Raw genomic sequence first — 23757 nt, forward strand, 5'->3', positions numbered from 1 at the left:
ACCTGAAACAGGCAGCATAATCGGTGTCGGTCGGTGGAAACTGAACTGATTTAAGACAGAGAGAAGTCAAAATATTACGCAAATTTTAAGTTTGAGTTCTTTTTATTGCCGAGTGCAAATTTGATTTAGCAGGTTTTAAAGAAATGCACAAACTTCAGAAAGCTTCATAATATAAAAGCATTAATAGTTAAAGTCAGACGGTTTAGCCAGTGGTGGATCTAGAAAACTTCATGAGGGGGCAAAAATGGTGGACCTCCTTATTCAGAACCAGAATCTACTTTATTGTCAATGCCCCAGCGTCTTGAAGCATAGAAATGTGTCTCTGCAGTAGGGCCTGACCAAGTTTAAACACACAGACACGTAGAACAACAACAGATACAGGCGGACCACGAGAGCAGCCGTCAAGGCGCTCATTGAAATGTGAGAAAATTTCTTATGTAAATGGAGTTGACAAAATAGCCACAAAAACATTTTAAAACAATTAAATGTTAGCCCAGAAATCTAGACAGACTATAGAAGAAGCAAAAACGATTTTTCTCTGCAGTTCTGTTTAGCCACACTACACTGGAGCCTCCGCAGGCCCGACCAGTCTTGTGGAGGGCCAATAACAACGCCCTATCGGTTTGATGGGTGGGATGTTACTACGATTGAACCGAACATCGATGGTGTCGGTTCGTTTGAAACAATTTTGACATCGACTTTGGACTACTTAGACTCAGGCTTTACTTTGAGTCAAGAGCAGATAAGAGGCAAATAGTCCTTTATTTAGAAAAATTATGTATTTGCATCTGCTTCAACAGTGTATGGCAGACTGCCCTGTTGACTGACATCCGTAGCGGTGAGCATGTCACGTTGTTCGTTGTACAAATGCATGCGGAGACCGCTTCAAAAGCCTGTGTGAACCAGATATTGGTCAATCGGATAATGGTATATCAGACATCGGTAAAAAGCCGATATCAAACATCTCTAGTAAAGGGACGTAAAAAGGGATAACATCAAAAAATGACACTCCACTGAAAGATATTGAACAAATGGGAACTACTTATCTCCAGATGCAGATTCGAGTTAAACATCCAACAAATAACAAATAACTGAGTGGTCCGTTACCTCTTTCTCTTTCCTCTCCAGAGCTTCTCTCTCGGTTTGTAACTGAGCCTCCAGCGTGGACTGTTTAGCCTGAGTGATGGATTCATGCTGGGTTTGTTGTTCAACCTGCGACAAACACATGAAAGAAACCCTGTAGCTCAGCGGCTTTTGGTTTTCTTTTAAGCAGAAAAATGCAGTCTCTTTCATTCTAACTTCATCCTTGAGGCTCGACTGGAGGTTACACAAGCTTACTCTGATCAGTCTTCTGTGCTGCTGATTGGTTGACAGTCAAACAATTCCTGTGGATCAATCCCCACAATCATCAATAAACACTCCCCTTCATGGACGTAATTTTCACTTTAGAAGTGGGGCTGGACACGGGGGTGGGGGGTGGGGTATCTTTACAATATGCTCTAATGGGAAACAAGCTTCAACACAAACGGTTGTTTTCCGCTTGATCCTAGAGCTCAACCAGTGTCAGTTTAATAAAGCGTAATGTTGTTTTTGGATGGTAAAAAGTGCAGGGGTCAAAACTTGACTTTGGAAAAAGTGGGGGGGACATGTCCCCCCTGACCCCCCCCCAAAATTACGTCCATGCTCCCCTTAACTCAGAGGCAGCAGACTGCCGGGGTGGCTGAAGTAGACCCACCCACACATTGTTGTCCCTCCCATCCCTCCTCTAGCTGTCACCTCCTCTATATGTGCGCGCGCGCACACACACACACACACACACACACACACACACACACACACACACACACACGCACGCACGCACGCACGCACGCACGCACACACACACGCTCCACAGCTATTGTTCAGACTCATGTTTTCTCCTCTGCTGTCTTCTGCCTCAGTCTCCAGCTCCTTCATCTCTCTCCTCACCTTCTCCAGGGACTCGGCACTGGCCAGCAGGGCCTGCTCCAGCTCTCTGATGCGGCTCTCCAGCTTTTCTATCTCCTCGTCGCGCTCTCCCAACTCACGACGCAGCTGCTCGGAGCCGAGCAGCAGCTCACTGCACCAATCTGCCTTCTCCTTCAGCTGGGAGGTCAGCTGCTCCACCTGGTAACGAAGACAGGGAGAAACAGAGGAGGCGAAGGAGGAGAGGGGAGGGGGTTGTTTAATGAGACACGCTTTTAGACCAAACGAGCTACAGCGTGGCTGTTACAAGTGCAGTCAGCGGGGCGGTCAGCTGATCCACCTGAGAAAGGAAAAGGGGGTGGGAGGGGGTGAGGAAAGAGGAGCAGAAGGAGGGTGCAGGACCAAACCAGGAGCAGCTGAGCTACCTGATCCACCTGTGAGAGCGAAGAAGATCGATACGGAATAGAAGGACAGATGGGAAGTTTTTCTGAGGATGAGCGATCTGTGAATAAGATTTTCATGAGGAACAACCAAATGTTGATGTTTCCTCTGAGAGGAGGAAAAATCAAGCTGCGTCATTAAAGTTTGCCCAATTTTATGTCTTTTTTTTACATGCTTTAAAAACTACCAACAAAAATCAAAGTAAAGCAAACGAGCTGCACCTTTTCACAGCCTTTATGACATTAAAAATCAACATGGCTGAATCCAAAGAGAGATCTTCATGACCGACACAAAACTGGAATTTCTTTTAATTCCAAACGTGTTAAAATAATTAATAAAATGTATTCTTCTTTTTTCTGTCCAGTTTTTCCCTCAACAGTCATTTAACAATTTGTTTTTTCATGCACAGACAATTGTCCAAAGCTGTGAAGTGCACAGATGGTGTCAAGAGTGACAAATGTACTTTCTTGACACATTGTTAAAAGTTTGATAACAGCAGTGTTATCTTATCCGTTAAGCTCAGATGTCGTCCCCATCTTTTTTTGCCCCTTTGAGACTTAAATTTAGAGACAAGAGGGTGGGACAGAGTGAGTTTTTCTAAATAAATCAGAAGTAGACACCAAGAGAAGGAAAAAAAAGATGGGAAAATAGCTGGATAGGTTTTGATTGAAGGGGAAAAGGAAAGAATTACTAAAGTGCACTAAATGCTTGCAGAGGGGAGACCAGATAAAGCTAGAAGCAGTACCTTAAAGGCTACTCGATCCACCTGAAGTAAAGAAGGCAGAGGCATAACGGACCACAGGATGGAGAGTTCAAGGACAAAAGGAAAGGAGAAGGAAAAAAAGCACTTAGTGATGGTGAAAATGCTACAGGAGTCTACGGAGATTACAGTCATGGTCGGAAGCAGAGGTAAGAACTACAAGCTCGAGACACAAGAGAGCCAAATAATCCATTTTTTCTACGGTCCACTATCAACACCCGCAACTAAAAACTGAGCTAAAACACATCTTCTGTTCTGTTTGACACCATAGACCAGATTGTTGCACCTCACGCCCCTCTTATGCCAGTTAACTCAAAGTCTGACTGTAGCAACTTTCTAGCATTCTTTGAGAATAAAATCTGAAATATCAGGGCAAGTTTTCCACCCCCATCTACCTCCTACTCTCCCATCCAACCCCCTTCCTCCCAATCGTGGTCCTTCTTTATACCTGTAAATTTCCAGGACATTTGCCTCATTTAGAAACACATGAAACCAACCACATGCACTATTGATATTATTCCTACCACCTTGTTCGTTAAGATGTTTGACCAAATTGGCGCATGCATTGTGGATTTTATTAATTTATCTCTACAGTCTGGCTCTGTTTCCAGACATGCAGTTGTTGACCCTATCCCTAAAAAACCTAGTTTGGACTAATCCCAGCCTAAAAATTACAGAACCATTTCTAAATTACCCTTTATCTCTAAAATATTGGAAAAAGTTGTGGCAGATCAACTGATTACTTTTCTGGGGCTACACAACCATTTTGACAAATACCAGTCTGGTTTTCATAAAAAGCATTCAGCAGAAACAACTTTGCTTAAAGTTTTCAGTGACACGATGGCTGCAGACAACGAGGAGTTTACAGTGTTGGTATTGTTAGATTTTTTTGGCAGCTTTTGGCACTGTTGACCACAGCACCTTGATTAACAGACTTGGTGACTCGGTGGGGATCCCTGGAACTGTTCTAGACTGGTTTAAATCGTACCTTTCTAACAGAAGTAACAGTATCTGTAAAAACCAAATCATGTCCGATTCTACCGATCTGTTTTGTGGGGTACCCCAAGGCTCTGTTTTGGGTCCACTGTTGTTTCTACTGTACATACTCTCTCTTGGACAAATAACTGATTCTTTTCATAACGTTTTTTATCATATGCAGATGATATTCAGCTATACTGTTCCTTTAATGATTCTGTGTTCTATAAACTGTCTGAATTACTAGAGTGTCTATCAGCTATCACCAGCTGGTTAGAAGATAACTTCCTTCAGTTAAACTAATAAAAGACTGAATGTCTGATCATTACCCCTGAGAGCATGGTTCCCCTGATTAGTCAACAACTTGGTCATTTATCCTCTGCTGTCAAGACAAATTTGAGGAATTTGGGTGTTGTTTACGACTAATGTCTCTTGATGGCCACTCAACATTGGTCCAAAATGTTTTTTATCACTAAAGAAACATCTCCAAACTGCGAAGGTTGGTGTGAAAACATGAACTTGAAAAGGTTTCAACACCAAACAACATAGCTGACCAAAGCAAGAACAAACCAGTAAAGCTGTAGAATTCTGGACAGTTTTGATTTATCACTAATATACTCATCTTCATCTCCTACAAGAATACATAAAAAGTGATCCATTGCATATTAAACACCTGTAAGACTGCGCAAAATAAAGTTATATTTAAAATGGTAAATGGCCTGTATTTGATATAGCGCCTTCTAGAGTCCTGGAACCCCTCAAGGCGCTTTACAACACAACCAGTCATTCACCCATTCACACACACATTCACACACTGATGGTGATGAGCTACGATGTAGCCACAGCTGCCCTGGGGCGCACTGACAGAGGCGAGGCTGCCGAGCACTGGCGCCACCGGTCCCTCCGACCACCACCAGCAGGCAACGTGGGTTAAGTGTCTTGCCCAAGGACACAACGACAGCGACATACTGAGCGGGGCTCGAACCTGCAACCTTCCGATTACGGGGCGAGCACTTAACTCCTGTGCCACCGTCGCCCAGTCGTGTGAAAGCATGACTGAGTTTTATATATTTTACATAGCTGTATAACATCAGACCAACTATTACACAACCTACAGACCACAGGCTCACTAAAGCCAACACTCGTTCTTTCAGTGCTACTTGGTATCATTTTCGGGGCAGAACAGGTAATTCAACCTCTTCTATTGTTTCGTTGTGTGACTCTGAGACATGAATTACCACCACAACAAGGTAACATTCATAAAAATAACGATTTGCCTCTCAGCCTTGACCCTGGTAGAGAGCAGAACGTTTTCCTGTTACCTCTTGGTTTCTTCGCTCGGAGCCAATCTGAAGCTTCTGCGGACTCTTCAGCTGCTGCTCCAGTTTCTGGATCTCTTGCTGAAAAAAATCCCTCTCGTGTTCCCGGTCCACAGCTTGCTCCTGGACACCAAAACCCAAGTTAGACCAATCAATGTAAAAAGGAAGAAATGGCTCCTCAGTAAACTGTTAGAACATTAATATATAATTATTAACTCACTTGTATTGGTTGATAACATTTCAGCTGCATTAAGTTACAGTTTAGTTTAGTTTTTTAAGAAACCATGACCACCAGATCGACAGGCGGATCGGTTCAGCGTCAGCAGTGATGCGGACGCTGAACCGATCTGTAGTGGTGAAGAGGGAGCTGAGCCAGAAAGCCAGGCTCTTGATTTACCGGTCGGTCTACGTCCCAATCCTCACCTATGGTCATGAGCTTTGGGTAATGACCGAAAGAACGAGATCGCGGATACAAGCGGCCGAAATGAGTTTCCTCTGTAGGGTGGCCGGGCTCAGCCTTAGAGATAGGGTGAGGAGCTCGGACATTCGGGAGGGACTCGGAGTAGAACCGCTGCTCCTCTGGATCGAAAAGAGTCAGCTGAGGTGGTTTGGGCATCTGGTCAGGATGCCTCCTGAACGCCTCCCTAGGGAGGTGTTTCGGGCATGTCCTGCCAGCAGGTCAACCCAGGACACGTTGGAGAGGTTACATCTCCAATCTGGTCCGGGAACGTCTTGGGGTCCTGCCGGAGGAGCTGGTGGAGGTGGCCGTGGAGTGGACGGTCTGGAGCTCCCTAGTTGGGATGCTGCCCCCGCGACCCGGACCCGGATAAGCGGAGGAAGACGACGACGAAAGAAACCATTTTCTTTTTACAGTTCTTTTGGCAAAATAACCTTTAGAAAGGCCGTTAGGGTTGGTCGATCTCCCAGGTTGATGTTTTTGGATGTAAAAATAGTTTCTTGCAAAAATGTGTTACATATGATAAGAAAAATCAGGTAAAACTGATTTAAGAGTTTTATAGAGCCAATTTCCTTCACAGGTTGGTCAGGCTCAGCTTTAGGGATGTGGCGAGAAGGTTCCTCCATGTGGAGAGGACCCAGGTGAGGATGCTCCATGGATGCCTCTTGGGGTGAAAGTGTTTTAGGCAGCAGTTTTGAATTGTCGGACGATTTACAAAACATGAGACCCCACATGATCCCACTCACATAACTAACGGTTTTAGTGGTGTCTGGCAACACAGAAATAACCCACACAGGAACTGATTTCACTCACAAACATTCCCCGGTCAGACGGAAAATCTCACAAAACCTCTCGAGACCAAACGTGACTTTGGAGAAAAAAACGTGGAGGAGGAGCGTGCAGCTCACTAATGTCACCTCGCTTTCTGATTGGCTATGTGTCAGGTAGCACGCTCATTTGTCCACCTGCAATCCAACATGTTTAATATTCCTGATTTATGATCAGAGCGGTCACAACGTGCTTCTGATCAAACCAGAGCACCCTTAATATACCTCACACATCAGGAACACCTAATAAACTTTGTTTTAGAGCCATTACGGTAATCAGGCAGTCTTTAAGATCGTTGGAAGGGGAGAAATGGGTAAAAAAAAGTGACATAATTATCTCGTCGTAGCAGCCAGGCCTAAGCTGGCCTGGGAAAGCCTTGGGATCGTTCCAGAGGAGCTGGTATAAGTGGCTGGAGAAAGGATAGTCTGGGATTCTCTGTTTGCAACACAGATAGGACTGACCAATTGAAAATCTTTTACCCAAACAATGAATTAAACTAAAAATTGTAAATCCCTGATTGAATGAATGAATGAATGAATCATTCCAGGAACATCATCAGAAGCTGCTTACATCTAGAAACTTCCTGTTCTTGTCCAGCTGTTTCTCCAGAGCTTGAATCTGCTGCCGGAGGTCTCCGCTCTCCATTTTCTGAGCGTGCTCCAACTCAATCCCCCGGCTGACCTGCTCCTCCAGCTCCGCCTCCAGCAGCTTCACCTGCTTCCAGAGGTCCGAGTTCTCCTTCTCCGCCTGCCGCTGGACATCCACCTTCTCTTTCATCAGCTTCTCCGTTTGTTCCAGCAGGTCTAGAGGACGCAACGAAGGTCGGGGGCAACATGTTTGTTAACCAGCCATTCAGGTTAGACTCAGTAATGAGTTCATGACACCGAGGTGGAAGAGAAGAGTCTAGAGTCTGGGTGCCACGTGATGAGAGTTAAATTAAATCACAAATAAATGTAGTCTAATCACTTTTGACACTGATCTGAAGAAATGACCCACATCAGACTCTTCCACCACCTCAGTCATCTGTCCAATCCCGTTACCAGACATTACCCCATCACCTCACTCATCTCTTTGCCCTTCCATTGCCATCAGTCATTATCCTACACCGCCTCACCCAGGATCAAACCCGCAGGATTAGTGCAAAATTAACAGGGTGACAAAAGTAAAGATAACAGATCAGACACAGGACAGTTCAGACATTATCCATGCCCAGTCAGCTTTTACAGGCAGGGGAAAAGGTCCTCCTGAACAGCCAGTCATTCAACTCGAATAAAATGCTGCAAACACAGCATGAACTTTAAAAATCATCTTATAAAAGGAGAACAGATGGCTGATAATCAGTAGGAAATCATGATATATAGGATTCTTCATGCTAAAATGAGCACCAACATCGACTCCAGGACATTAAAAATGACAAATCAGGACAAAATTCAGTCTAAACAAAAAGCTGAAGCACAGGTTAATGATTATTCTGAGTGAGTAGCCAACAGCAAGCAAGCTCCAAGCTTTGTTGGTGAGTTGCTGGATTAGGGTTAGAGGTACATCGCCACTCAGCCAGACAATTTCAAAACACATAAACGACTGAGCCATGCTCAAAGTGGGGACACACCTGCTTCAGGTGCTGCAACCATTGCAGCTTCAACTAGGCCTACAGGAGAACGAGAAAGCACACAAGAATTCAACATGCTCTTGTTTTTGCCGTGAACAGGAAAAGTATCTGACAAAGAAATGAAGAAGGTGAAGATAAGAAAGCAGTTTTTCTTTTGGTTTCACATATGAAGCTGGCAAAAGGGATGATGTAAAAGGAAACTGTCCTGAACAAAGCCTTCGTTCACACTTCCAAATGCAAAATACTCACCTTTTCTGAGTGGTGTTGAGAAATACAGGTGAATTCATGACTTAAATGTTGCCTTAACTTTGTTACAAGGACAAAAAACACTTTTTAACAAGACTATTTTGTTAATCGTTGCAGTATGCGGCGTTGATTATGCTGTCAAATTAAGGCTAAAGGGAAGCTTGTGGACTACAGACACTGAAAAATAAAATATGAATCACTAAAAGGCTGAAGTTCATTCACAAAAGCTAGCAAAGATACAAAAAGAATCTCATGAAACTCATTCAGAGAACAAGTTACTGGTTACGATTAACCTTTGGCTTCAAAGGCGCAGTGGATGTTCTTTTTCTGGAGCACTTTTTGCCATGTTGCTTGAAATGCGCTTCACATACAGACTGCAACTCACAAATTAAATGTGTTGTCCAAAAAATTAATAATTTTAATCGCCTCTCAATCTTACAATCCTGAAAATACCTCATCTAATTAGGTGACGAACCTGTTGTCTGTGAACGCAGCCTGTCCTCTGTTGGCTGGCAGAGCCACTTGCCAGTTTGTTGCCTAATGTGTGTGTGTGTGTGTGTGGTCAGTTAGACCTTTCCAACTAACAAATAAGCATCGTGTAATGTCCACAAAGCATAGTACGCAGCATTAGGCTGCCATTTTAATGGGAGGGTGCAATTGTGTGGAGACATGTTACCCCACTAAGTTCAGAGCTACAGTTTGTTTTAATGCTCTATGCTCTCAGGATGCATTAGGCTTAAGACATGAATAAACCATGAAAGCTAAAATCTGCCTCATTTTTCACCACAAAAACACCAAATAATGTTAGCTGGCATACTTAAGTGTAATACAGTTAACCTAGGTGTGTCATGGTAGAAATTATGGCAGAAATGGTTAGATAAGGTTGTGTTTTTATGGGTGTTGGAAAGTATCCATTGCATCCGGTGTTGCAGCATTTTCCGTGACTATCAGTTTCTGTGACTTGCTACCGTCAGTGCGCCCCAGGGCAGCTGTGGCTACACTGTGCTCATCATCACCAGCATGTGAACACGTGTGTGTGTGTGTGTGTGTGTGTGTGTGTGTGTGTGTGTGTGTAGATGACTGTGTGGTGAAATGCTGTTTTGAGGGTTGTAGAACCCCAGAAGGCACTTTACCAGAAGGTCATTTGCCATGTTACCAAAATGTTACTAGCTTAAAAGTCTTTTTTCAAGAACATCCACTCCACCTTTAAGACAGTCCTACATAACGAGCTTGATAAACAAATCAGACCATGTAGAGTAGATGCATTGCTTAATGTTTTCCTGTCAGCTGCAGGAAAACGTGTAAACTTGGAGTAGATCCTTCCTCACGGGTACGTACAAAGCTCGCGTGGGCCCGCCTCCTCCCTCATGGCGTCCTGTTGCCGTGACAGCAGTTCACGCTCCTCAAGCATCTGAAGCCTTTCCTGCTCCAACTCGTGCAGCCGGCTACTTGTAACCTGCATGGAAAAAACGTAACTCAGTGCCTCATTTTTGGCGTGTTATCACTTGTTGACATATGTCCTTACTGTTGGAAGATTCCAGGAAATGTTTGCAAAACTTTAATAAAAAATCAACTGGAAACTGTGAAAAAAGCTATTTTTATTTCATCTGCAAACCAGTTAGGTGTCGTTTCTTTATATTGTTTGCGGGAAACAGAGAGAAGAACAATACTTGCTCATGATTTGGCTTGTACAGAATTAAAACATGAATTACGTGTTCTTTTAGTCTCAAGCGCTTACGTGGCAGGAACAAAATCCACCTTTGGTGTTGTCGCAAGCTATTTGCTTTCAGGCAAAGGAGTAATTATGTTTCCTCCTCCCTGCGGCTCACCTGCAGCTCTTGCTCGAGGCTCAGCTGGAGCTCTTCCTTCTGACGCAGCTGATCATCCAGCACGGCCCGCTCACCCGTGTAGCCGTCGATGAGGCCTGCGTGCAGATGGAACAAGAAAAGAACGTCTAAATACAAAACAGAAAACTATTTAGTTCTTTGGTGTAGTTTTTCTGCTCTTCATTCTGAGATATTTAAATGAATCTGTGTCGTTTGGTTTCAGTTGCACGTGAGGCTGCCATCCACGTAGGAGCGTTTAACAGCAGGATATAAAATCTGCTAGCAGCGACACAAAAAACAAAAGCATACTGCGCTCCGGTGCGCAGACAACAAGCAACTACAAATGTCTGACCCATTTCGCTTGGCATGAAGGATGAGACTGAACTGTAAACACAAAGAAAAGCTCCGTCATTACTGTCCTAGTCTGTCACAGGTCAGCAAGCATGATTTTCTAGGCTGGAATTCACTAAGAGGAGGAAATAAACCATTCGCTGCATCTGAAAATGGACAAACTGATTCTTAATCGAACTCTTTGTGAGACGCTGAGAGTGGGCGCCGCCTTGCAGACGAGAAGCAAAGCTGTGGTAAAGTTTGCCTAAGGAGGGATCTTCGTGATACTCGGCTGTCAAGATGCAAATAAACAGGACCGTCCCACAACTCCAGGGAGGCGTGTTGAAAATTTCCAGCTAACCCTTCCAGCTCCGCCGTTTAATGAAAAACCTGCAAGAAGATCTTTTACTGTGTCAACAAAAACAGACATTTGATAGGTCCCATCAATCAGTGAAAGCAATATTGTTCATTTAATTTCTTTAAGGCTGAGCACAATTGGAAACCAGTTTGAAGACCACACCCTGACGGTTTACCTGGATCAGCCACACAATGGGTCAGATACTTCTCTTTCAGCTCAGAGGCATTCAAAATAAAAACACAGATGCTCAGCGGGTCCACACACTCCCTAACAGGTAATAAAGGAACACGTGACCCGATTTACAAAGCTCTACATCAAACACGCAGAGACAGATTAACAGAACATTTGCATTCCCTCCTTCATAAACGCCAGGGATCCAGTTAACTCACATAAGATTATTATGTTTATGTTTATTTATTTGGCAGACGCTTTTATCCAAAGCGACTTACAATTTATAACCTGTAGGGCATGTTGTGATCTGTGGGGGAAACCCGAGTACCCGGAAACCCACGCATGCATGGGGAGAACACGCAACTCCACGCAGAAAGGACACAGCAGAGTTTCGAACCTGCAACCTTTGTGCTGCGAGGTAACAGTGCTAACAACTGCGCCACCATGCAGCCCAGTAACGTTCCACTTTATAAAAGGCTAATAAGTTTATAGTTGTGTTGAAATTAATCTGTAAACGCTTTATAAATAATTAATACGTGTTCATTTTGCATTAAGGGCAAGAAAGAGAAAAAAAAGTATTGTTAAATAGTGAGCTAAATCTAAAAATACATAAATAAATCCAATTTATCATCTAAATAAAACATTTTGGATTAGATTACTACCTATTTATTATGTCTAATAAATATTTATAAAGGCCAAAAGAGTAAAACGGGCATTTATAAATGCTTAATAGTAATTAATAGTTATTCATACAGTTATATATTTTATACGTTACAATAAGGCTCCTTTTGATAGACGTAGATATTTATGATGGGGTGATGAAGCATAATAATGATAAAAATTTATGCTACAAATGCTCCTGGTTTTTAACAGGTGAATGAGTATAAGTGAACAGATTTGACTCACTATTTGGCAAGAAACCAGTCAATTTTGTGTCTTTTTTGCCCTTAATAATGAGTAATAAACACTTGATTTATAAAGTGAGAAGCATTTTTTTTCTTCCAGTTTAATATTTATTATTGATATTAAGACATTTTCCCATCATTATGTCGAGCGTTTTAAAACTTTCATATTTAGAACTCAAAATGGCGTTTTTAAAAAGCGTTTTCAATGAGAAATCGTTTTTAACTTGTTATTTTTTAAATACGATCGGTCGCCTGAATGTGAAAATAGTATATATAGATTTACGTCACACTGTAATTTAGCATTCATGGACTCATCCATCTGGGCTCACGATGTGGAAGGCTGACGTTGATTTAGCATCCAGGGGAGAGCAGAGCATGTCTCAGCTAGTAAATGCTAACCATTAGCATTAGCAACTCCACAACACGGCAGAACTCCTTCAGGCTTGTGCTTGTTATGGAGATAAATCCTCAACATTACAAAGAAAACTGAGTGAGTGGTAGAGTCGCATTGCTGTTAGCCAATCAGAGAAGCTCCATACTCCTCTGGCTAACTTCTACTTCCTGAAACAGGATCACCAGAGCTTTTCCCCCCACATAGATTGACTCACAAGGCATTCATTTATCCTTGAGACCACTGCAGATGCATAAAAAAAGTGAACTTGGGTTTTAATTCAATTCAATTCAATTTTATTCATATAGCGCCAAATCACGACAAGTCATCTCAAGGCACTTCGCATGATAAATATTCCAATACAGGTCAGTTCATTAAGCCAATCAGTAAAAAGTTTCCTATATAAGGAACCCAACAAATTGCATCGAGTCCCTGACTGATGTCAGTGACTTTACAGCAATCCTCATACTAAGCAAACATTTAGCAACAGTGGAGAGGAAAACTCCCTTTTAACAGGAAGAAACCTCCAGAGGATCCTGGCTCAGTATAAGCAGCCATCCTCCACGACTCACTGGGGATCGAGAAGACAGAGCGCACGCACGCACGTACGCGCGCGCGCACACACACACACACACACACACACACACACACACACACACACACACACACACACACACACACACACACACACACACACACCAAGCAATGTGTCTATGGTTACATTGTGATTTCTTAGTAAATATTCTAGTTGGTGAGAGATAAACTTTATTGCATTTATCCTAGTGAATCTATAATTAAATGGATAAACTAGTAGTAGCACATCCAACGTCAAGGAAAGCAAAAAGTTATTATCAGGAGAAGGAGAATGTTTAAGTGGTTAGCAGCTGTGTGTTAGACGATGGCCCCCTCCATGAGGCCACCACAGCTCAGCAGAACATCATTGTAGCTTCTTCTGGGGAGAAAAACACTTAGAGAGAAAATAAAGTTGAAATTGCAGGAAATAATACTGTTAAAGAGCAGATTGTAGAAGAAAGTAGTAGAGTGTGGAAAGTGGTCAGTATGTCCTCCAGCAGTCTAAGCCTATAGCAGCATAACTACAGAGATAACTCTGGATAACCTAGCTGTTTTAGATGGAGGCATGTTGGAGGCAGGGCAAGGGAGAGCCGTCTTTACCGACTGTACACTCCACCTCCCTCTACTCCCTCGCTTGTCCAGGTCTGGGCTAAATCAGATTTTAACCACAGGCCCTATCAAATAAAAATGTTTTAAGCCTATTCTTAAAAGTAGACAAGGTGTCTGCCTCACGGACTAAAGCTGGGAGCTGTTTCCACAGGAGAGGAGCCTGATAACTAAAAGATCTGCCTCCCATCCTATTTAAGAACTACCAGTACTACCATGTGGACACTGAAAATGATAGCCTCAGTGTAGCCTTTAGTAATATCTTAGACTCAATTGGTTTTACCCAAAGAATACATAGCTCCACCCACTCCTGTCATTACAGGTGTATATTAGACCTCGTGTTGACTTATGGCATAGAGGAAATAACGATATTTCCACATAATCCAGTCCTCTCGGACCACTTTTTGATAACCTTTGAGTTTTTTTTATAACTGAGTTCTCGAGACATGAAAGTAAATTTCACTATAGTCGGTCTCTATCTTAATCTTTAATAATCTGCAAAAGTGTGAAGCACTATTTGATGGCAGCAAATATTTGCAGCTCCTCTCGTAGATCACCAAACCCAAACATTGTAACAGGATCTCGGTCTTGTAAAAGTCAAATATACGATTAGAAGTGTCCATAAACTCACCCATGTTCAGGGTTTCCACAACGCAAACAAAAAAGAATTCTGTGCAACTTCCAAAGTGTGTGAAGACTAAAGAAGGAAGTGTGTGTGAACTGGGTTTGGTGTGTGTTGCCACAGCTGACCCCCATAGGACAGCTGCCTCTGCCAAGAATGAAACAGAAACATAACTGTCCTCCAGTCAGCTCTTTCAACTGCAAATATTTTTGATGCAATAAACAAATTTAAGCTTCATCTGCTCTCATTAGTCACACTGACATAAAAGGCACACACTCCAAGTCCACAGAGATAAGTGACTAATGCAATTCATTCATAAAAGAGTAGCTTTTATGAAAAGGTTGTTTTAGCAAAGATCAAAAACACCGGATGCCTCAAATAGAAAATGTTTAAATCAAACCATGACAGAACAGTTTTCTTTCTTCCCGATCCTATAATGGAAAAAAGTAACCACAGAGAAGCCAAAGCTAACCTTCAGCACGATGGAGCTCCAGAGCCAGCTGCTCCCGGGCCTGGGCCTCCTCAGACAGCCTATCCTGCAGCTCCTCCTGCTTCTGCAGCAGCTCACTGATCTCCTGGTTGTGGCGGAAGGACTCCCTCATCAGCTCCGTCTGGGTCATCCGGGCATGTTCGAGCTAAAAGAGACGAAGAAGATGAGGCGTCACACAAAAAAACTAAAATACCCAGGAAGGCTCGTATTTATAATAATTTGGTGGCTTAACACCCAAGTTAAATGAATAGTTTAAACACCTGTGATTGCTATTTTTATGTGCCGTAAAAACAAACCTTTAGCAATCGGGGACCAAACTTTACTGTCCTCTGTTCAAGTGGACTTTTTAAACATGACCATTGTCTGAAAATTTTGTTTTTAGGAGATAATAGGATGATACACACACACACACACACACACACATATAAATTAACACACAAATAAACATCGTCCAATACCGATATTGATGTCGATACGTCCCTTCTAAGTACCCCAGCTTTAAGAAGAGTGTAGTTTAAATTTTAGAACAGACAAATCAAACAGCTGCACTTTAATCCTTAAAGAAGGTTGGTTTCAGACTTGTATGAGAAACTCAACGATGCATAAAATAACAAACAAACACAGGGAACAGGATTCTAAAGGAATTTAAAAAGCAGAAAAATCTTTGTAAGACCATCAGAAACTTCTTAGAATTGTTATTCAAGACTAGTTTAAAAAAGTGTAAGAAAATTGGTCTGCTTGGAATGAAAATATAAGGAAATACAATCTGGCTGAAGACTTTTGCACAGTACTACTGTGCTGTATTTAAAGAAGGGTTGGGTTCACCTGATATTGACTCAGAGTGTTTCGTAATAATCAAATACAAATCTGCAGAACAAGATCATGCCTGGAAATAACACAATAAAACTCCACTTTCCATAGATTTTCCTATCTCTCCGAGCAAAGGTCCGTACTGTTATGGGAACAAGGAAGTGGTAATGTGAACCTGCCACAGAGGAATAGTCATATGATCTTTCACCGGATGATTCGGAAAGCTGCTGTGTGTCAGTGTGGAAAGCCCTTTAGCTCCCATCACATCTGCACATATAGGTTCGAAACTACAGAAAACATTTATTAATCAGCACTGAGCTCAACTTTAGCTGGTTAAAAATACATCACCCACCCCCCTGTGTATAATTTAAGCACATAACTTACTGTATAGGGAGGAGTGGGCAGGGAGATTTTGGATATGACTTTAAGAAGGTGCCCATTGGTCCTGTGGTTGGCGTGCGAGATCTGAGTCTGGACCACCACTGCGTTTTTAGCATCCAAGGTGCTGCATAGTGGGAAGGGTCGAGGAAGGGGTACGCGGGATTCCACCTCGTACACATCCTGATCCTCCCCCTCCAGCCACGTGCTGCTCTGCATGCTCGAGTTCCAATAAGAGCGATAGGAATCCATGGTAAACGGATACAGGCAAAACGTGCAGTCACACCTCCAGTCATGAAAAGAGGTTTCCGTTTTCCACGATCCTTCAGGATGGTCTGTGCAAACTTCAAATGGGATTAAAATCCAGCGGGAAATGAAGCTGGGATATAAGTTGTGGATGGCTCCAGGCAACAGTCTCTGTGTGTTTTTCCCACACGCAAAGAAAGAGCAAACAACGATTGAAGGAGGCGACAAACATCCTGGTCACATGCTGTCCGGCTGAGGTAGAATGAGTTCCAGGTGAGGAATCAGGAAAGGAAATCATCCGGTAAAGGTGAGTTTTTACGGTCCTACTGTAAAGTGTCATCCTCGGCAGCAGGTTGGAGTCAAATCCAGGTTCTGAAACCTAAAAGGCATGTCTGAAGACGACTGAGGACGATGAGTAAACACAGACATCTCGACTCTTCTGAGTCCTGAGTGGAAACGCTCCGTGTCCTGACCTTCTTTCCTCAGAGTGAAACCATGTTATGCCGCTTAGAAAAGCTCACGCCCCCACAGTGATCCTGCACTCCCCTCCCTCTCCCTCCCTCTCTGGAGATTCATTAACAATACTACGCCGTTGTAGCAACCCCAACCTGCAGCTGAGCCTCTCTGGGGCCCCTTCTAATTGTCTGGTTCGAGCTTCAAACCGGCTGATGGTGAAATGACAGCTCTCGGATTGAAAGAAATGTTTTTCTTCCGTCTAGGATTGCCGTCAATCCCTCTCTTCAAAGACTTCCGCTCTCATGTCGCATGCTGTACACTCGCTATGCCTCTCTCTATCCGATTCCAAGACTCTCCAGGTAGGTTTGAGATTCCAAAAACGAGCTACTTTTTCTACTTCCTACATTAAAACACACAAATCAGGATACCGCTCAGAAAGAAAACGGGAGGGGAGCAGGTGTGGCTTCAATCCTTAAGGTCAACAGACCAGGTAGAGTTGCAAATGACAGACACACACCCCGTACACACAAAAAACCAAGATCACACGCCCGTTCTACACACAAGTTGTCAAACCTGATTTTCTCCTTTTGTATCAGCAAAAAAAAAAGCCTAATTAACACGGTTTCTGGAGTTCAGTCTTTGTTTAGCATGTCAACCGTCAGACCCGCTGCACCGGAGCCGCTTCTACGTCTCACCAGCATTCAGAGGCAGAGAGTTGTGAAAGGACCAAGTAACGCCTACCCCAGGCAGATAATTTACAGCTGAAGCTCAACATTCCTGATTGGGCTTGTTACATCAGTCTCCGCTCAAGACGCCGTGATTCAACAGCTAACGCCGACAAGACTAATGTACAGCAGATCGATAGCAGCAGAAAAATCACTGGAGAAACCATTAGAGGCTTTGTTGATTACACATTTATAGTGCTAGCAATAATGTACGCTTGGAAGAGACCTGTTACTTGTATTAGCCCTGTGATGACTGTATTATCATGGACACAGCTTAAACTCGTTACGCCAATGCAGCATTTCACTCCTTTATTTATCAATTATTTGGTTGTTTAAAAAGGAAAATCCAGTAAAAACAACAATGAAAATTTACAACACGATACAAATGGATCATAAATCAACATTTTCAATATTAAAGAGGCTGAAAACAACACAAACGCTTGGATTTTGATAAAGCTATTTTTAGATCACCAAGACGCTGTCCAGCTCAGCGTGAATAACATATGAACTCCAGCCAGAGGGGAGATGAGTTAAGCTGCCAGTTACAGTAACACAGTCAATGGCCTACTTAAACTGGGACTGACACAGGCAGTGTTGCCAGATCCAAAATCCCACAATATCGTACAGAGAGTCCTAAATTATCGTTTTTCAGTACAAATTATCGTACATTATAAATTTGATAATAACGTTCTATAAACGACTTCTCACGCCAATATAATATAACAAAGAAGTTGTTTTACATAACCTTACAGTTTCTCGCGAGAGTATGCCCTATCGATGTGATTGGGCTATTTATTGTACAGATCCAGAGTCAGTTTTTTAAATAGACACAGTAGCATAAACTTGTAAGCACTGAGGTGAAATCTGACTTCAGAACAGTTTAAAATTATGTAATTGACTTGGGAAAGCCACAGCAAAAAACGGTGTTACTAGATGCAATGTGAAATTATCGTACATTTGAGGATTTTTGACACTATTGATCGTACATCGTACAGAGCCCAAAATTATGGTACAAATACGATAATTATCGTACATCTGGCAACACTGGACACAGGTCACAGTGGGAGGACTACATGGACACACCATGGGGGGGGGTAAGGGGGTGGATCTGTTATGTGCTCCTGGGCCAGGATAGGTCGCTGGGCCAAACAAAAGCTCTGCTCGTATCTACAGGCAACCACTGGGAATGAAGAAGCTCTTTTGTGTGTGAATTCTCAACAAGCCAACTTTGTTGTAGCAGACCGCATTCTGCCATCTCATCGCCCATTATGTCGCCACAGACAAGCGCAGGGGGGAGGTCAGTCGTGTCGGGAGTTCATTTAAATGTTCAGACAAAACATAAATGTGCCACTGATGTTTTCTTTTTACTGGTAAAGCACAAACAAGCAGGAGGATTGTCCTGATTGTCAGGAAGTGGTAAGAGGAGATGTGCTCACAAACATAAAAAAATAAAGCACAAAAACACGAGATCCCTTTTCTCACTTACTGATGATGATGGGTTCAGTAGCGTGTTGCAGAGAGACAGAGTAAGCTCCGCTCCATGACAGATCACATTCGCTGTTACAGAGCAGAGCTACGCAGTACATAGTGGGACAGAATAATGAATAAAAATGCAGTTTTAAGTATGGTTTATAACTTTGCAGGGAAGGAGCTTGTCTAACCTCCAATAAAAGTTGATTCCAAAATCTAGGTCCAAGAACTGAAAACACATGCACCCGCAAAGACCAACGCCTATAACCTGGGACAGACTTTGTTCCATAAATGGAAGGAACCTTTCAAGGACATATCTCTGCACCACTGATGAAAGGTCAGATGGTGTCGTACCAACAAAAGATAAAACAAGATTCTTAAATTAAAACTGGTAATGCACAGGTGACCAATGCTTTATCCTTATGACCGGGTTTATGTATATAATTGCAGCCTGGCTTTTACCATCTGATTTAACCCAGCATACAAGGCGTTGGAGTATTCCAACCAGGACAAGACAGCATGAGTCGCCGTTTCCAAATAAACTTTAGACAACAGTGGCTTGATCCTAGCCAGACAACGAAGTTGGAAGAAGCAGGAACTGTTTTTATTTGGGTGTTCGCACCACGATTTGGGACCTTTCAAATGAGGACCATGCCAGGGGGTCAATATCATGATGCCTAGGGGTATTGATATGGCCTCCGTTTGTATTATAATTAAAATTTAAAAGGTTCAGGGCCATCCACATACTAACATCATAAGCAGTCCATCAATGGCAGACTTGAGCTTATAAACCATTGATGCAAAAGGAAGTAAAATGGCAGTTCTTGGCGTATAAATGAAATTTCATTCCATGCTTCCCTAAAAGCATTCCAAGAGGCAAAATTTAAATTGTAAATAAAAGTGGGCTAAGCACAGAGCCCTGTGGAACCCCTCACTCAAGCGGTCACTTATGTTTATGTTTATGTATTTAGCAGACACTTTTGTCCAAAGCGACTTACAAGTGATAATTGGCATGTTGCCCTTGAGGCTAACAACAACAATAACAACAACAACAACAAACAATTTCCAGTCAGTCGTAGGTGGCAGTGAGGCAGCGTGATTAATCATGGAGAGGAGGGAAGAAGGAGTGGACAGTAGAGGGGTGACGGGTGCAGGGAGGGTGCTAGTTTAGAAGATGCTCTCTGAAGAGCAGGGTCTTCAGGAGTTTCTTGAAAGTCGAAAAGGAAGCTCCTGTTCTTGTAGTGCTTGGTAGATCATTCCACATTTGTGGAACGATGCATGAGAAGAGTCTGGATTGTCCTGAGCGTGGTGTAGGCACTGCTAGCCGACAATCCTGTGATGACCGGAGCGGCCGGGCCGAGACGTAAGCCTTTGCAAGAGGATTCAGGTAGATGACTCGGACTTTGTATGCTAGTGTTAGCAATTTCAATTTGATGCGTGCTGCTAGCGGTAGCCAGTGGAGCTCAATGAACAGAGGGGTGACGTGTGCTCTTTTTGGCTGATTGAAGACCAGACGCGCCGCTGTGTTCTGGACCATTTGAAGAGGCACAGTACAGCCTGGAAGACCAGTTAGAAGGGCATTGCAGTAATCGAGGCGGGAGATGACAGTAGATTGCACCAGGAGCTGGGTGGCATGTTGTGTTAGGCATGGTCTGATCTTTCGTATGTTATACAGCGCAAAGCGGCATGAACGAGCAACAGAAGCAACATGATCTTTAAAGGTCAGGTGTTCATCAATCACAACACCCAGATTTCGAACTGCCTTTGAACGAGCCAGAGATAGGAAGTCAATGAGTCAAGTCACTTATTTTTGGATTTAAAAAATTTCCCTTTTTACTTAAAAAAAAAAAAGTTTTGTGAACAATAACTGGCATAAAACACCAAACATAAATGGAAAAACTCCAATTTCTGGTCTACTATATTAAATTTAATTATATCAATTATTAAATACATTTCTTAAATATTACATGTAATTCTAGTCTTTCTGACCACTCAAAATGTTTTAAGCCCGGATCACACTGTGCGATTTTTGGCCGTCGCACAGGATTGTTCATGTCACACTGTGAGAACTCAATAACGGTGTCACACTGTACGGCGCAAGATTTCTGTGAGCCATACTGCACAACGTCTCTCCTGCAGGACACGCTGCATCATGAGCGCACCTCCCGAAGCATACATCACTGAGCAGACCACTAACCAAAACAAAGCTGAAAACACTTAGTTTTAGTGTCAGTTCATGACCCAGATCATCGTCCACAAAGAGGAAGCTTTGTTTTTAAAACTCTCACTTTGGCGTCACGACTCCGGCCGCGTGTCTCCTTTTGCTGTCTTCCAGCTAAACTGCTGATCTGTTTGCTGTAGTGATGTGACGTTCACGAACGAATGGAATCTTTTGAACGGGTTTTCAAAGTGAACGATGAGAGCCGAGTCCCTGTAGAGAGCCGTTCATCTTAAACAAACCTCCCCGGAAGTCGGTCAAACTCACCCGCTCAAACCCCACCCACCGCTGTGACGGACGTAGGAGGAACCATAGAAACACGTGTTTATATACATATCTCGGGAGGAACGCTAACCAACCCTGTGCGCCCTTACGGACACCGCAGGAAGGCGTTGCTCTTGATTCTCTGAGTAAATGCAAACAATTAATCTTCTTTTACCTGGTTGGTTGAGTCTGTGATGGCCATCAACATCTTCTCCAGAGCTGTCTGAAGCCGGTTGCTGATGCCCATAAAATATTCCTCGTTCTGGAGTTGCAGCTCCGCACTGAGGAGACGGCTGTCCATCAGATGTTGGGACATCTCCAGACCCTCGTCGGCCTCCAGCTCTCCAGCCCGGATGCTTGCGCTGTCGGCACTCGTCTCGCTGCTTTGGTAGCTTTCTGCAGCAACACATGGCAGAAAAACTCATTTCAACTTATATTTAATTTCATATTACTGAAATATTTTTATACATTATAATTTTTAAAGCCTTTTTTGGTGTTATTTACCATTTTTTTCACTCAGTGGCTCAATTGCACATAAAACTAATCCAGAGAAACTTCCATGATTATTAATAAATGCATTAATAACCCACTAAAATACCGATATTGCCTCACTGGTTAGAATCAGCAGCTCTTCTGCATTTCATGCTCTTTTTGTGTAACAGGAACCCGACAACCAAACTATCTCAAATGTATTTACATGCGGATTAGATAAAACCTCCACTGCACAAATACATGGCACCATTTGCATTTATGTATGTGATAAAACTAGCCATGAGGTGCTTTTTTATCCACGAATGAGCGGAAATGAGAAAATGCAAAGTTTGGAAACGTGTTAATGACATATTAGCATCATCTTAAAATATCAAGTATTAATAAACGAGCCATAAATTTGGATTATTTGGAGAATGAATAGAGGTACTAAAACATCAGCAGGGAAGCATGAGGATCTTTTTGGTGCTTTTTTCTGAAATAAAATTTGTGGGATTATCTGTCCAGGTTAATTCATATACAGATAAAAATTGTTGGTATTTAACTCATTCACTGCCAATGACGACTAAAGTCGTCATTTGCATTTTTTTTAGTGTTTGAGCATCGGAACGAGCCCCCGCGCTGAGAGAACAAACATCTCAGCCCTGAAGCCGATCTTCATCCGTATACGTCACAGATCACATGATCAGGAAGCAACGCATCCATGTGTTTGGAGATCGTTTTGGGCCGTTCCTGTAAAAAATGTGAGGCGCGAACCGGAAAAGCGTCTGCCGATCACAATTCGACCACGGATTATGAAAGAACGGATAACGCTAGAAACACACGGACTCTTCCTGATGTAAGAGGTGGGTCTCCTCTTTGTTTTGGTTGTTTTGGCATCGACATCATGCTAGCGCGCAACGTTCCGTGACTCTTAAAAAAACAGTAAAAACTGTGAGAAACGCTGGCAGCGAAGACCGTTAGCGATCAGGAAACGGCTGGCAGTGAATGAGTTAATGTCAGACAATCAAAAAAATTTAAACTCAGATAATCTGGATTATTTATTTCATCTTCTATTATTTTATATACTTCATTGTAAAATAGTTTTCACTTAATAAAAAAAGGCAAATGTTAAACTCCTAGATGTTTTTAGAAGTTTAACTCGTTTCTGTGACTTTAACCCAGATTATTTGTAGATCTTTGTTACTTACCTGCAGAATAACGTTTCTGCTGCTCTGAGTTGTCTGTCTGCACGGCGAAGGGTGGAAGCTGCAATCCAGCAGAAGAGTCGTGCAAACTTTGCATGTGGAGGCCCAAAGTTTTTTCTGCAGCTGCGGTTGTCTTCAGGACGTCGACCAGCACCTGGCTGAGCTTTTTGTTGGCTCTACGCAACAAACTCCTGCAAACAAGCAAAACGTACACCCTAAAAACGTACGTAGGGCTAGGCGTGCGTTTGAGAGTTCTGTAAAAATGTACATCCTGGTACCTTTCAGTATCTTTCTCAGAAAGATCACCATCCTGAAGGGTTAGTCTGGGTCCTCCAGTTAGTGTTTCAAGTTGTGCATCGTCCCCCTCCCCTAACTGTCCGCCTTCGTCGTCCCTCCTTAAAGCCTGGACAGGCAGCAGGGAGAACACAGACAGCAGCCCCGTCATTGCAAAGTTGCGGGCTGCTGAAAACTCAACGGCGCAGCATAATGTGTGACTATTTGGAAAGTGAATTCAAATAAGGAACAGTACGCGCTCATACAAACGCTGCCTCTTAACAAGCACACACACACTTCACTGCAGAGAGAAACACTGCTATCTTTGTGCTGCTATGGCAACAGGTGCACCTGAGGGAAGAGAGCAGCAGAGGCAGCAGCTCCACCTGC

The 23757-nt window shown here is 43.0% G+C and overlaps 1 protein-coding gene across 7 annotated transcripts in view; it reads right to left on the reverse strand.

Annotated features, from left to right (window-relative positions):
• The window catches only part of akap9 (A kinase (PRKA) anchor protein 9), a 74434-nt gene that overhangs the window by 12723 nt on the left and 37954 nt on the right, over nt 1–23757 (reverse strand). For 6 of the 7 annotated variants that reach the window (XM_015973622.3, XM_015973620.3, XM_054745138.2 and 3 more), the window contains 11 exons: nt 23373–23497; nt 23098–23285; nt 21594–21814; nt 14834–14996; nt 10409–10503; nt 9918–10035; nt 8334–8372; nt 7295–7527; nt 5443–5562; nt 1969–2145; nt 1108–1212 (listed from right to left, as the gene is read on the reverse strand). In XM_015973622.3, coding sequence (XP_015829108.3) covers nt 1108–1212; nt 1969–2145; nt 5443–5562; nt 7295–7527; nt 8334–8372; nt 9918–10035; nt 10409–10503; nt 14834–14996; nt 21594–21814; nt 23098–23285; nt 23373–23497 — 1584 coding nt within the window. The remainder of the gene's footprint in view (nt 1–1107; nt 1213–1968; nt 2146–5442; nt 5563–7294; nt 7528–8333; nt 8373–9917; nt 10036–10408; nt 10504–14833; nt 14997–21593; nt 21815–23097; nt 23286–23372; nt 23498–23757) is intronic. The other variant, XM_015973621.3, reaches the window with a different exon arrangement.

This window comes from Nothobranchius furzeri, chromosome 19, assembly GCF_043380555.1.
Source record: "Nothobranchius furzeri strain GRZ-AD chromosome 19, NfurGRZ-RIMD1, whole genome shotgun sequence".
Classification (NCBI taxonomy): Eukaryota; Metazoa; Chordata; class Actinopteri; order Cyprinodontiformes; family Nothobranchiidae; genus Nothobranchius; species Nothobranchius furzeri.